The following is a 13,674-nucleotide window of genomic DNA, read 5'->3' on the forward strand; positions in this document are numbered from 1 at the left end:
TCTGTCCATGAAGATTCTCCAGGCAAGAATACTGGAGTGGGTTGCCATGCGCTCCTCCAGGGGATCTTTCCAACCCAGGTCTCCTGCACTGAAGATGGATTCTTTACCAGCTGAGCCACAGGGGAAGCCCAAGAATACTTGGAGTGGGTAGCCATTCCCTTTTCCAGGGGCTCTTCCCAACCCAGGGACAGAACCCAGGTCTCCCACATTGCAGGCGGATTCTTTACCAGGTGTGCCACCAGGGAAGCTTGCTCATGCTTACACTGTTCTATTTCACGACTATGGCGGTGTCAGATTTAAAATAACTTAGTAAAAAGGTAAGTTAAAATTGTTTATATGCTTGTCTATTATTTCACAATAGAAAATGTTCTGTTGTAGCTGGTATGGATTTGGAAGTTGTCGGCTGAAGTCTTGAAGCTATCAATATATCCATTTCCTGAAGAAAAGGATATAAAAGAATGAACGGAAGGCTAAGTTCTGAGGCACAGGAAATGCCTATGATTGGGGAGCTGGGAAAGAACACAGTTAAGGAAACCATGGAAAACCCTAATCAGCTGGGCAGTGACCAGAATAGGCTGCATGTTAAGAAGTGGTCTATGCGTGAGGTTTACTTTGAAATGAGAAGTCGCCTCCTTCCTCTGTGTGACCAGAAAGTTTTGGATACACTTCAGTTTCAGTACTTACCACTCTGTAGGGGCAAATAATTGCTAAGATTTCTACATCCGCAAAGAGATTAAGTTTCTACAGTACTGGCACTGTGTCCTTTTCAAATAACTTTGTATTCCAATTACCTTGAAGACAGCCTGGCTCATAACGGGTCCTTAATAAATCAGGTGCTTAGAATGGAGAATGAAATCAGGCCCATATCACAGAAACCACGAAAGGAGAGAATGTAAAGTATTCTATGATCAGTTTTAAATTTTCTTCATTTTTCTTCTTTTTCTCCTACTTTTGGCAACCTTTCAGGTCATTACCGTTTTTTACTAAATCCTTTCCACTCTACTGCTACCTCCTCAGCATTGCTTTAACAACTGTCTGAGCACCGACTATGTGCAGGGCACTCAGCCAGGTACCGTCAGAGATACAAAAACGAGCCTGCTGTCGAGTGCAGGACATATTCCAGGACGTGAATAACACAAAGCTGTAAGCAGAATACAGACAGAAAGAACAGGATCATGGCATGGAAGTTAGAGGAGGGTGATTAGAAACAGCTTTCATGGGAAGATGACATCTGCTTTGGTTCTTGAAGAATGTTAGAATTTAAATGGAAAGAAGAACAGGTAAGGGTGTTTCAATAGAAAGAACAGCTTAAGAATTAATGGGTATACGAGAGACAACATACAAAGAAATGAAGCAAGAAAGGCACGAGTAGACTAGATCAGAAAAAGTTAAGAAGCAAAAATTATGTCATTGTCCAAGTGAGTAGGGCTGATAAAGGAGACCAAAGTGGAGCTGCCAGAGATGTAAAGGAAAACCAGAAAAATGTCGTTTCATACAACTGAAGAGACGAAACTGAAGCGGAAGCAAAAACTTGGAGTGAGCAGATGTTTTATAACTCTTTTCAAAGAAAGACTGTAAAAAGGTGCCAAGAAGTGAGGTAGTGGTAGAGAGGATGTGAAAGTCTGGAAAGGTGTGTGTATGAAAAAGAGGGAGATATCGTAACAAATGAGGAGGGAAGATGCAGTAAAGCATCAGTTTTCAACTGGGTGACTCTGCTCCCCCAGAGACGTCTGGCATGCTTGGAGACACTTTTGGTTGTCACAGCTAGGGATGGGAAAGGGCACTGCTGCAACCTAGGGGGTAGCGGCTGAGGATGCTGCTGAACATTCTGCAACGCACACCACCGTGCGCCACAATAAAGAATTATCTGATCCAACACGTCAGCAGTGCCAAAGCCGAGAAACCTTGTACTAAAGCACAGTGGATACAGAAGAGAAAATGACTAACCAAAGAGGCAAGGTCTTCGGTAAAGTGAGAGCATTCAGGGAGAAAGAAAACTTTTCTGGTTCTCTATCCTAGTGACCCTGATTACAGCATGAAGCTGGATAGCTTCAAGACATTACTTATTTGAAAAAGTATACTGAAATACAACATTCCAATTTTCCCTATATACATGGATGACAATGTGCATGCCTTAAATCATTATTTACCCTGTGACAGATAAACCATTTATCTTTTGGGATACCACCAAGGTTTAAAATGTGGGTACTTCTATTTTTTTCTAACTTCCAAATATGTACAGCAATCACACCCATTAAAAGGTTAACAGATATAAATGATTAGAGTCCATGTACTAGTTATAAAACTTATAATTTATAAAATCTCTTATGTACCATTTAGAAAGCAGTTACAAATTATCTAAATTTTAATCAGATCAGATCAGATCAGTCGCTCAGTCATGTCCGACTCTTTGGGACCCCATGAATCGCAGCACGCCAGGCCTCCCTGTCCATCACCAACTCCCGGAGTTCACTCAGACTCACATCCATCGAGTCAGTGATGCCATCCAGCCATCTCATCCTCTGTCGTCCCCTTCTCCTCCTGCCCCCAATCCCTCCCAGCATCAGAGTCTTTTCCAATGAGTCATCATGTGAAATGGAGGCCTACAAAAGAAAGCACCAGTTAAAGAAACCAAGTAACACTGCTATAAAAGGACAGGAGGAGTTAACAGTGACTATAAAAATGGAGCTTGAACTACCTTTGGTACAAAGTGCAAAATATTTCAAAGACACAATGAACTTGATCATATACTTTTCACTTTGTATCATAAGCATGAAAAAGACTATTTACTGACATGCATTATGTGAAAAGTACTAAGAGAAATTTAATAAAAAAATTCTGCTCTCAAGAGAATTTTCATTCATTTATATGTTTCCCAAGTATGAACTATGTGCTAATAATAGGCTTACAAGGATATAACAATGAAAAAGACCTAATTTCTGCTTCAAAATTATTTAGGGATAGGACTTCCCTGGTGGCCCAGTGGCGAAGACCCCACACTCCCAATATGGGGGGCCAATTTGATCGCTGGTCAGGGAACTAGATCCTGCACGCTGCAACTAAGACTGGGTGCAGTCAAATATTTTTTTTAAATTATATAAGGACAAGCTGGTAGATGACCCCAGGTGGCGCTAGTGGTAAAGAACCTGCCTGCCAAAGCAGGAGATGATGTAAGAGATGCTGGTTTGATCCCTGGGTGGGGAAGATCCCCTGGAGAAGGAAATGGCAACCCACTCCAGTCTTCTTGCCTGGAGAAAGCCATGGACAGAGGAGCCTGGCAGGCTACAGTCCATGGGGTCACACAGTCAGACATCACTGAAGCAACATAGCACATACACACACAAGCTGGTAAATAGGTAATTACAATGTAGAGGAAGCACAAATTAGTGAAGATGAACTCTAGGGCTGAACTATCTAGGTTTGGATCCAGATCCATTTAAAAAGTTTGTGATCTTGGGCAAACTGTTTATCTTCTCTGTGTCTAATGATGAAGTAGTCACCTTATGGGGTTGTTGAGAAAGTAACATCTGAGATAACATCTAAGACTATAAGTGTGAATTTTTTTCTTGGTGAAGGTAATGGGGGGAGGGGTTGGGATACCAAAATAACGCTCTAAACAGCAAAGGAAACTGACTATGTGAAGGCCCAAGGAAAGAACAAAATTTGGTTCACTAAGGAACTTAAGGCAATTCTACATGCAGAGTGCGAATGGGAAAGGGTTTGGCAGTAGTAAAGATATGAGCCCAGAGAGGCGGCAGAGGCTGGATAACAAAAAGCCACTTGACCCATGAAAGGGAGTTTGAATTTTATTTTAGAGAGTTTTGCTAAACATACACACACACTTTTGCTTAAACTTGGTCTCATTCAAGAGTTAATAAGCCCACACAATAGAAAGAATGCACACATAAAGAAGAGAGTTCTTGGCTTCAATTCTCAAAAGTTGAAATCCAAACAGCATTAAAGACATTCACTTAATGTGGAAAAGTTGATAGAGAAAAAGAGAGATGCCTGAACATCTCTGTTCAGAATACTATGTTGTGTTTTCACATAGACTATTTTAATTAATCAAAGAAGAACTCTAAGGAAGGCGATACTATTCATTTTACAGATGCAGAAACTAAGGTACAGAGGGAACAAACAACTAGACATCAAAACATGAAGGCTGCTCACAAACCTGCCTACCCCAACATGACACTACAATTTCTAATGTATACTGTATTCTCCTTTACCTTGTTTCAAAAATAACTACAAACTTTTATCTGACTGAAGCCAACAGATGGAGAAGTATACCAAGTTGGGAATTTTAACTCTACTTCCCCATCCTTCCTCCTTTCTCAGACTTTACTGTTGAGGCATGTGACAGAACTATGACTCTGTAATCAAGGCTATAATGAGATTTCTCTGTCATAAGCTATTACTAACATTCACTACAAACTCACCTAGTTCTGCCACAAAGCTTTTTTGCTAACCAGAAAATTCTCATGTCTTGTCTCAAGCAAGCAAGAAATATTTTGGGAAAAGTCTGAAGACAATAATTAAGTCTTAAGAAGAATATTATAGAATTTTTCTCTAAAGTAAACTCCAGATAAAACAGAAAGTAAGTATAATTTCAGAATGGGCTTCCCTGGTGGCTCAGAGGTAAAGAATCTGCCTGCAATGCAGGAGACTTGGGTTCGATCTCTGGGTTGGGAAGATTCCCTGGAAAAGGGCAAGGCAACCCACTCTAGTATTCTTGCCTGGAGAATCCCATGGACAGAGGAGCCTGGCAGGCTACAATCCATGGGATCGTAAAGAGTTGGACACGACCAGAGAGACTTAGCTCACAGCACAATTTCAGAACTCGGGGGGAAAATACACTATACTTGAAGTTGTTTTGGCATTAAGTCTCCCCCTAAAGAAGAAAGGAAATTACACACTAACAACACAATTCATTATTGCTCATTCCATGATTTCTGCTTTACTAAATAAGATTTTCATAAAATTTAAGGAATTGTAGCCAGAGGAGATTGTCAAACTTTTAATCTTCGTCAATATTTTTAGAAAACAAGGGCAAGCAAAGAACAACTTCACGCCTGGCCTAATTGATTTTTCCATCTCACTTTAGTTTTAAATATAATAATATACCTCAAATTTACTAAAAGATTGTTTACAAAGCACTTTCTCATGCTATTATTTCATCCCAACAACTGACACTCTACAATTTACCAGACACTATGCCACATCCTGTAGGCTTCTGCTCCAAGTACAGAGAGTTATGTGGAGGAGTCAAACGTACAAGCAACTGGTGATAATATAGTACAATAAGAACTGGAAGAAAGGTCCAAAGTACTAAGGGAGTGAGTATAGGATTACAGGTAAAAGTAACTTTTGAACTGGGTCTTGAAGAATAAAGATGGCTCTAAGAATCAGTAGACTTTTAATTGCAAATAACCCCAAACTGGCTTACACAATAGGGATTTATTCATGAATAGAAATCCCACCATAGGGAAAGCCCCAGGCCCAGCACAATAGGAGTCTAAAATTATATTATCATGGACCTACATCCTTTCTGCCTCTCAGGTTCTGCCGCCCTCAGGGCTTGCTTCATCATTCCCTGTGGCCACAAAACAGCTGCCAGTGGCCACTAGCACTGTTCTCTTGTTCACATACAACAGGGGAAAAAACCTTCTTCCCCCAAAATAGAATCTCTCTTTCCTTGTCCAGTTTAACTTGGACAAATAATAATTTACGGGGGAACGCCTCGGGCTGATTGGCTTGGTGTAATCAAAATCTACCGCTGAAATGGGTGATGAGTCATCTTCTCAGTCTCCTGGATAGCAATGAAAAAGAACTCCAAACACCGGGATAAACACACTAAAAACAGTACAGGGAACAAGAGAAACAGTTTAGCATGGCTGGAGTGACGGGAAATCTACGGTTGGACACAGTTTATGAAACTTCTGTGAGTTTGGACTTTATCCAGTAGACAATGGGAACTCAACACAAGTTTTTTAGGTGGAAAAGAAACATCCTTCAACTGGGTTGGGTTTTTTTGTGAAGTGTGGTAGCAATATAGAGAATTGCAGAGAAGGAGAGGGAAAGTGGGAGAACAAACAGCAGCGATTCTGCTGGTAGGCCATTCGATAAACAGTCCAGACACGTAAGGAAGTGGTAATAGGGAGGGAAAGAATGGAATAAAAAATAAGGTGGCAAAGCTGCTGTGCAAACACTGCCTGTGTCTGTACTTCTTTCTTATTACAGATGAGGAAATCAGGCCTCAGACAGGTAAAATGGATGGCTTATGACCACAAAACTTTCACCAGGCAGAAACTCAGCACCTGAAACTGAATTTTCTTTTCTTAAAACATACCTGTGAACACACTCAACAAACCAGGAATATAAGGAAATTAGCTCAACATAATAAATGTTATAAAGCTTTCTCGCTAAGATGAGGAACAAGACAAAGATATTCATTTTCATCATTTCTATTCAATATAATACTGGAACTCCTAGCCAGAGCAATTAGGCAAGAAAAAGAAAGAAAAGGTATTCAAATTGGAAAGAAGTAAAATAATTATTGTTTGATGATAATATTATCTTATATATAAAAAATTCTAAAGATCACACGCACACACAACCTATTTAGGATAAATGAATTCAGAAAGGTTGCAGGATACAAAATCAACACATAAAAATGAGTTGTGTTCTGTAACAATGAACAATCCAAAAAAGAAGTCACATTTACAAGCACCAAAAAGAATATTTAGGAGTAAACCTAACCAAAGAGATGAAAGACTTTTATACTGAAAACTACGAAATGCTGTGGGAAGAAATTAAACACAAATAAATGAAAGACATTTGTTGTTCAAGGATTGGAAGACTGGAAAAGACGTCAACACCGCTCCAAAGATTCAATCCAATCCCTATCAAAAAAATCCCAATGACATATTTTTTGCAGATATAGAAAAATCTATCCTAAAATTTATATGGAACAGTCTTAAGGGACCCTAAATAGCCAAACAATTTCAAAAAAGAATAATGTTGGTGGCCTCATACTTCTGATTTCAAAATTACTATAAAGCTAGAGTAATCAAAAGAGTTTGGTACCAGCATAAAGACAGACATACAGAAAAATGGAATAGAAGATTTAAAAAATAAATCCCTGAATGTATGATCAAGTAATTTTTGACAAAGATGCCAAGACTGTTCAATGGAAAAAAGATAGTCTTTTCAGCAAATGGTATTGGAAAAACTGGATATTCACATGTAAAGAGCTAACTATAAGAGTTTTTTTGAGGGCAAAACTCTTAGAAGGGTTTTAAAAGGGGAAAGCTTCATGTCACTGGATTTGGCAGTAATTTCTCAGATGTAACACCAAAAGTATAAACAAAATAAAAGAAAACACTAGATCAGTTGGACTTCATTAAAATTAAAACCTTCTGTGCATCAAAATACACACCACAGAGTGAAAAGGTAATGCATGGAATGGCAAAAATATTTGAAAATCATATATCTGATAAGGGATTGGCATCCAGAATATTCAAACAGCTCCTACAACTCAACAGAAAAACAACTTAATTTAAAAAATAGGCAAAGAACTTAAATAGATTATTTCTCCAGTTCAAAAGGCTGATAAGCACAAGAGATGCAAATATCATAGAGAAATGCAAGTGAAAACCACAATGAGATATCACTTCATACCCATTAGGATGGATGTTATCCAAATAATGAAATGAACAAGTATTGGTGAGGATGTGAAGAAACTGAATTCTGACCCATGCTGGTGGGAATGTAAAATTTTCTGGATATATACCCAAATGATGGAGAAGGAAATGGAAACCCACACCAGTATTCTTGTCTGGAGAACGCCAGGGACAGGGGAGCCTGGTGAGCTGCTGTCTATGGGGTCGCACAGAGTCCGACATAACTGAAGCGACTTAGCAGCATACCCAAATGAAATGAAAGCAAGGACTCGGATACCTGCACATCTATGTACATGGTAACATTAGTCCAATAGCCAAAAAGGGGAAGCATACAAAGTATCAACTAACAGATTACATACAATGGAATATTATTCAGCCTTAAATAGGAAGGAAATTCTAACAAATGCTACAACTTGGATGAACATTATGCTAACTAAGTGAAATAAGCCAGGACAAATATGGTATGAGTCTACTTATATTAAATACATACAGTAATCAAATTCATAGAGAAGGAAAGCAGAAAAGTGGTTGTCATGGGCTGGGCATAAAAGGAAGTGGGAGTTAAGTGTTTACTGGGAACAGTTTCAGTTGAGAAAGATGAACAGAGTTCTGGAAATGGGTGGTGGTAGTGGTTGCGATACAAAGTGGATGTACTTAATGTACAATTAAAACTGGTAAAGATGGCAACCTTTATGTTATGTGTATTTTACCATGATAAAAACAACAAAATTATACTTGCTGTGCATCTTTTCTAGGGACTCTATCTTAGTGTTAGGATCTAATCTCTTCCTACCCAAGTACTGCAACAGCTACTATTTTCCCTGGTTCATTCCACTCAACCTTATTCTAACTCAATCAATGGATCACTGACAGGTGCATCTTGGCAGTTTCATCAAACTAATGTTTGGCCTCCAAAGTTTAAAAGACTCCCCATATCTTGCACAAGAGGATAAAAATCCAAATCTCCTCAATCTGGCACTCAAACCCTTCTACAAACAGATACCCTTTCAATAGTCTAATGTCTTCCCAAGGAACTTCAGTGGTCAGCTCATCCAAGTTTTCCTCTTTTCCCCTCCCTTAAAACTAATCTCCACCTTATACTCTTGCTTTTCCCCCACAAAGTAACTGCTCCAATCTCTCTGTAAATCTAAACCCTCACAGAAGCCAGCTCAAGTCTCAAGTGTTCCAGGAAGTTATTTAGACTCCTGAGCCCTCACTCATCTCCCTTTAACCAGGAAACGTATAGCATTCTTTGTACTGAGAGAACTTTAACTAGATTGTTTTCTAGGCTCAGAGGGGTACATCTCATCTTTTCTGAGGGCAAAGTCTATATATTACACTTGTTTCTTTCTTCTGCAGCACCTAATATTGCAAAATACTAAACAGATCTTCAATAATCACCTGTGTAACTGAACAAAAGGCACAACTTTGGTGTGTGTGTTTCAATGACTAGAATATGAAATCAGAATCATGTGACATGACTATCTCTGAAGGTTAATCTGTGACACACAACACAGAAATTGCTGCGATTATGTGGAAACCACGTGGTATAACACAGGTATTTTAAAGCCTATGAGAGTCTGATACAAAGAACCTGTTTAAAACCTGGTATTGCTGAATCAAACTATATAGTAGTTAGGTTTTGCGGGACAGAATATGAACCTATGGTTTTACTGAATGCATGCAAACACGAGCAATGCTATAACTGGACAGAAATACAGTCACAGGCCTATGAAAACTCTAAATGAAATGTTAGTTGGTTTTTATTAAATTCAGGTCAGGAAAAAATCTTCATCAGTTACTTGTGGTAACTGACAGCAACTGTCAAGAATCAGCGTGAGGCGCACTCTCTGACTTCTCCTTTCAACTCTATTGCACAAAGACCCAGGGAGGGTGGTGGTGAAGAATGCAATCAATGAAGAACAGGGGGTTCAGCAGTGAGTGAAAAGTGCTCTCTAAATGGGGCGGAGAGAGGCCTAGATCCCCGTTTTGGTCCAATCCCTGGCCAGCTGCAGGACCCACAGCGAGTAGCTCATCTCCCTGAGCCTAGTTTCCCGGCTCTAAAACAAGTCACACCAGATCGCTCAAGGTTTTTCTGACTTCAAAATTCTAGGACAAGTTTCGTCACAGCTGCCATTAACGCGTATGATTCTTGCAATTTCAAATCTTTCTTCCACATCTCCGGGAAGAAAGTAATAGATTTCAGCAATCTAAAAGAAATGGATGCCATTGAGAGACAAAAGATTGTAAAAATGTCTATTTCTTTATCACGGTAAGATATTTTAGCAGAGGGAACAGATTTCTGGTAAAAACCAAGACTGCTTCTGCAAATTAGGCCTAATCCAGAGTACTTATTATCTGTGCTGGTATATGAAGAGGTGTTATTGTATTTCAAAAGAGCAGCAACACTTCTCAGAGCTTTCCCCTCCAAAACTGTGAGAGAAAGTTCTCATCTTCGGGGCAAGGCTAGTAAATAAACATCTGTACAAATGACGAGATGCTGAATGCATGCTTTTAGCCTTTCAAGTACTCCAAGCACAGACTTCTTTATCAAACACTCTGTATTGTCTCTTCTCTCTCCCAACCTACCAAAGAGCCAATTCCAGTTCGATCCCGAAACAGTAACTTACCCGGACAATCCAACTTCTCCCCGGGAGCAGCGGTCCCCAGGCCTGCTCTCCCCGACCCCTGAAGCCGGCCGGCCGCTCTCACGCCCACCCCCAGGCGGTCGCAGCCCGGCAGCCCGGGTAAACGCGCGCCCGAGTCTCGGGAGCGGTTTCCCGGCGTCCAGGGAGCTGCGGGTCCCGCCCCTCGGAGCCCTGAGTCGGAAGCCGGCCCGGCCGCTCTCCCAGCTCGGGAGCGCCACACCTCGCGGCTCCAGCCCCCGGAACGGCGGCGCACAGCCCAGCCCGCCCCTCGGAGCGCACCAGGACCGGTCAGTCTGCCGCCGCCGCCTTAGCCCCAGACGGACCACTGCCTCCCTCTGCCCCGCGGCTCCGCGCGGCGGCCCGGCCCCAGCCCTGCGCCCTCGCCGCTCACGCACAGCCCCTTCCCCGCCGGGACGCCCAGCGCCGCGCCGGGCACAGCCTCGCCTCACAGCCTCGGAGACATCGAGGGGGACACTCACCCCGGAGGCTCCTCCCGCCGCTGCTGCTGCTGCTGCCGCCGCTGGGACCGCGGCCGTCGCCCCCGCCGCCGCCACCACCAGCACCGCCGTCCGCACCGGCGCCAGCGCCCCGGGCCATCCTCCTCCTGCCGTCGCCGCCGCCGCCCCCCTCTCCGCTCCTGTCAGTGGCTCAGGCTCCGAGGCTTCTCCAGGTTCCCCTCGCCGCCATTTTGACGCCTGGAGCGGGCAGGAGGGGCTCGGCTCAGCGCGGACCTGGCGCGCCTGCGCGACGCTGCGGAGCCGGCCCGAGCCCCCGCCCGTCCTCGCCGTCGCCGCGCCCGGGGTCACGTGGACCACCGGCAGCGCGCGCGCCGGGGCTGGCCCGGGAGGCGCGCTCACGGGACCCGGGAGCGGTCGGAGTCGAGTGCGCGCGCATTATTCCCGCTCTCTCCTCGGAGTTGGTTGCTCGTATCCTGCTTATTCTGGGGAACTGTGGCAAATCGTTTAAATCTGTCAGAATAGAACTATAATAACAACGTTACCGGACGACCGATTCTACCAATTTTTGTTTCCATTCTGCGGCCGGCATCCTGATCTAGAACTCACCTTGCATCTTTCTCAAAACGAAGGCTACGTCCGCGGAAATATTTTTAATTTTTTTTACAGTCTTGGCGCTTGGGTGACTTCTTGACAGTTTATCTTAAGCCCTGTCTGTATGATACTTTTACAAACACCATCTTGCTAGTTGTATAGAAGATTTTTTTTTTTAAGTCAGACACTGAAAAGTTTTCCTCAGCAAGATACTCCCATAAACCTGGGATAAGAACTGATGAAAGCTCACAGTCGCCACGTGGGAGAGCCAAATCGCTCTCCCCAGATGCCCCTCGTCTGGGAGTTTCAGCGATGCATTAACAAAAACACATATTTATGGAACACCTTACAGTTTGCAAAAACACTGTTAAATACATGGCTTCCTTTGAACACCCAAACCCCACCCTTTGAGGTAGTGGGGACAAGTATTACAAGTATCCTTTACAAGCTTATTTTTACAAGAAAAAGGACAAGTATCCTTTTACGACTAAGGAAATAGACTCGAAAATACCAAGTCGTTGGCCACCGCCCCCCCAACCCCGGGGCGTACATGCTGCATTAGTAAGTGGACAAGCCAAGACTAGAACCCAGACATTCTCACCCTGGTCATCAGACAAATTACCCCTCACAGTTCTCCGACAGGCTTTTCAATACGTCGTGTATTTGTCCTCTGGGAATTTATTTAAATCCCTCTCGAAAGTACTTGCTTTGTCAATCTCTACCCATCCTTTGAGAAACAAGTTTTCTAAGTCCTGCCTCCAAGTCTTCTTGTTCTCAAACCATCTCTAAGCTTAAAAGACTAAGAGCACTTTCAAATTTTGTGATGTGTTTTTAACCATTTCTTGGTCCTTTATTATTTTATACATTTCACATTTGGTTGGAAGATTTAGGTTTCTTTTCTTTTTTTTTTTTAACAAGGAAAGGACTTTATGAATGTGATCATTGCTTTTCTCTGGACTTTCTTCAGATTAGATGTATCTTTCTTGTGCTCATTCATCACCTCCTTACTGCCTTGCAAAGATATTTCTTTCCAACTGATATTATTTCATTTTACCCTCCCCCAACCTTTCAACCCATGCATCTTTCCTCAACCCCAGTCCTCAAAGGTTTAAAGATTGTAGCATTCCATTGTGCGGAAAAAAATATAGCTTCTAATTGGTAGGGGTTTCTTCAACTGAGCATGTGTGTGTGTGTGTGTGTGGTGACAGGAGATAAGTACATGGAAAAGTGAGAAAATACAAGGGAAATAGGCCCATCTAGTTGGAGCAAAGGTTTGTCTCTGGGTGCCCACATCCTGTTCCCATGTACTGTTATCAGTTCAGTTCAATCGCTCAGTCCTGTCTGACTCTTTGTGACCCCATGAACTGCAGCACACCAGGCCTCCCTGTCCATCATCAACACCCGAAGTCCACCCAAACCCGTGTCCATTGAGTCGGTGATGCCATCCAGCCATCTCATCTTCTGTCGTCCCCTTCTCCTCCTGCCCTCAATCTTTCCCAGCATCAGGGTCTACTTCCTGAAAATGCATAAATGAATCTTATCTAAGTTCAAGACACCTACCGTTATTTTCTATTCTTTTGCCTTTGTCTTTAGCTAAATACTACACTAACTGAAAGACCTACTATATGCAAACTAAAAATTTCATTGTGCTAACCACCTTTTGATAATTTACAAAACATTACATAAGATTGGTCCCCACTATTACACTTTCGGGCTTCCCAGGTGGCACTAGTGGTAAAGAATCCACCTGCCAGTGCAGGAGATGTAAGAGTCCAATCCCTGGTTGTGAATCCCCTGGAGGAGGGCATGGCAACCCACTCTAGTATACTTGCCTGGAGAATTCCATGAACAGAGGAGCCTGGCAGGCTGCAGTCCATAGGGTTGCACAGAGTTGGACGTGACTGAAGCACCTTAGCATGTACATTCTCATTTATTCCAAATCTTCATTGCTTGACTTAGATTCTGCTTTCTAGACACAATTTAACAAGCAAAAGTAAAACAATACCAACAATAGCAGAGACATTACTTTGCCAACAAAAGACTGTATAGTCAAAGCTATGGTTTTTCCAATAGTCATGTATGGATGTGAGAGTTGGACCATAAAGAAGGCTCAGCGCTGAAGAAGTGTTGCTTTTGAACTGTGGTGCTGGAGAAGACTCCTGAGAGTCCTTTGCACTGCAAGAAGATCAATCCAGTCAATCCTATAGAAAATCAACCCTGAACATTCATTGGAAGGACTGATGCTGAAACTGAAGCTCCAATACTTTGGCAACTCATTAGAAAAGAGCCAACTCA

General features: G+C 42.4%; 1 protein-coding gene across 4 annotated transcripts in view; it reads right to left on the reverse strand.

Moving 5' to 3' along the window:
- BTBD7 (BTB domain containing 7) overlaps positions 1–13,315 on the reverse strand; it is a 91,091-nt gene extending 77,776 nt beyond the window's left edge. Inside the window, exon 1 of one of the 4 annotated variants that reach the window (XM_055556616.1) lies at positions 10,810–13,315. In XM_055556616.1, the coding sequence (XP_055412591.1) occupies positions 10,810–10,927 (118 nt within the window). In that variant the 5' untranslated portion in view covers positions 10,928–13,315. The other 3 variants (XM_055556611.1, XM_055556612.1, XM_055556614.1) reach the window with 3 other exon arrangements.
- Positions 13,316–13,674: the final 359 nt, after the last annotated feature.

Source organism: Bubalus kerabau, chromosome 19 (assembly GCF_029407905.1).
Source record: "Bubalus kerabau isolate K-KA32 ecotype Philippines breed swamp buffalo chromosome 19, PCC_UOA_SB_1v2, whole genome shotgun sequence".
NCBI classification, from domain to species: domain Eukaryota; kingdom Metazoa; phylum Chordata; class Mammalia; order Artiodactyla; family Bovidae; genus Bubalus; species Bubalus kerabau.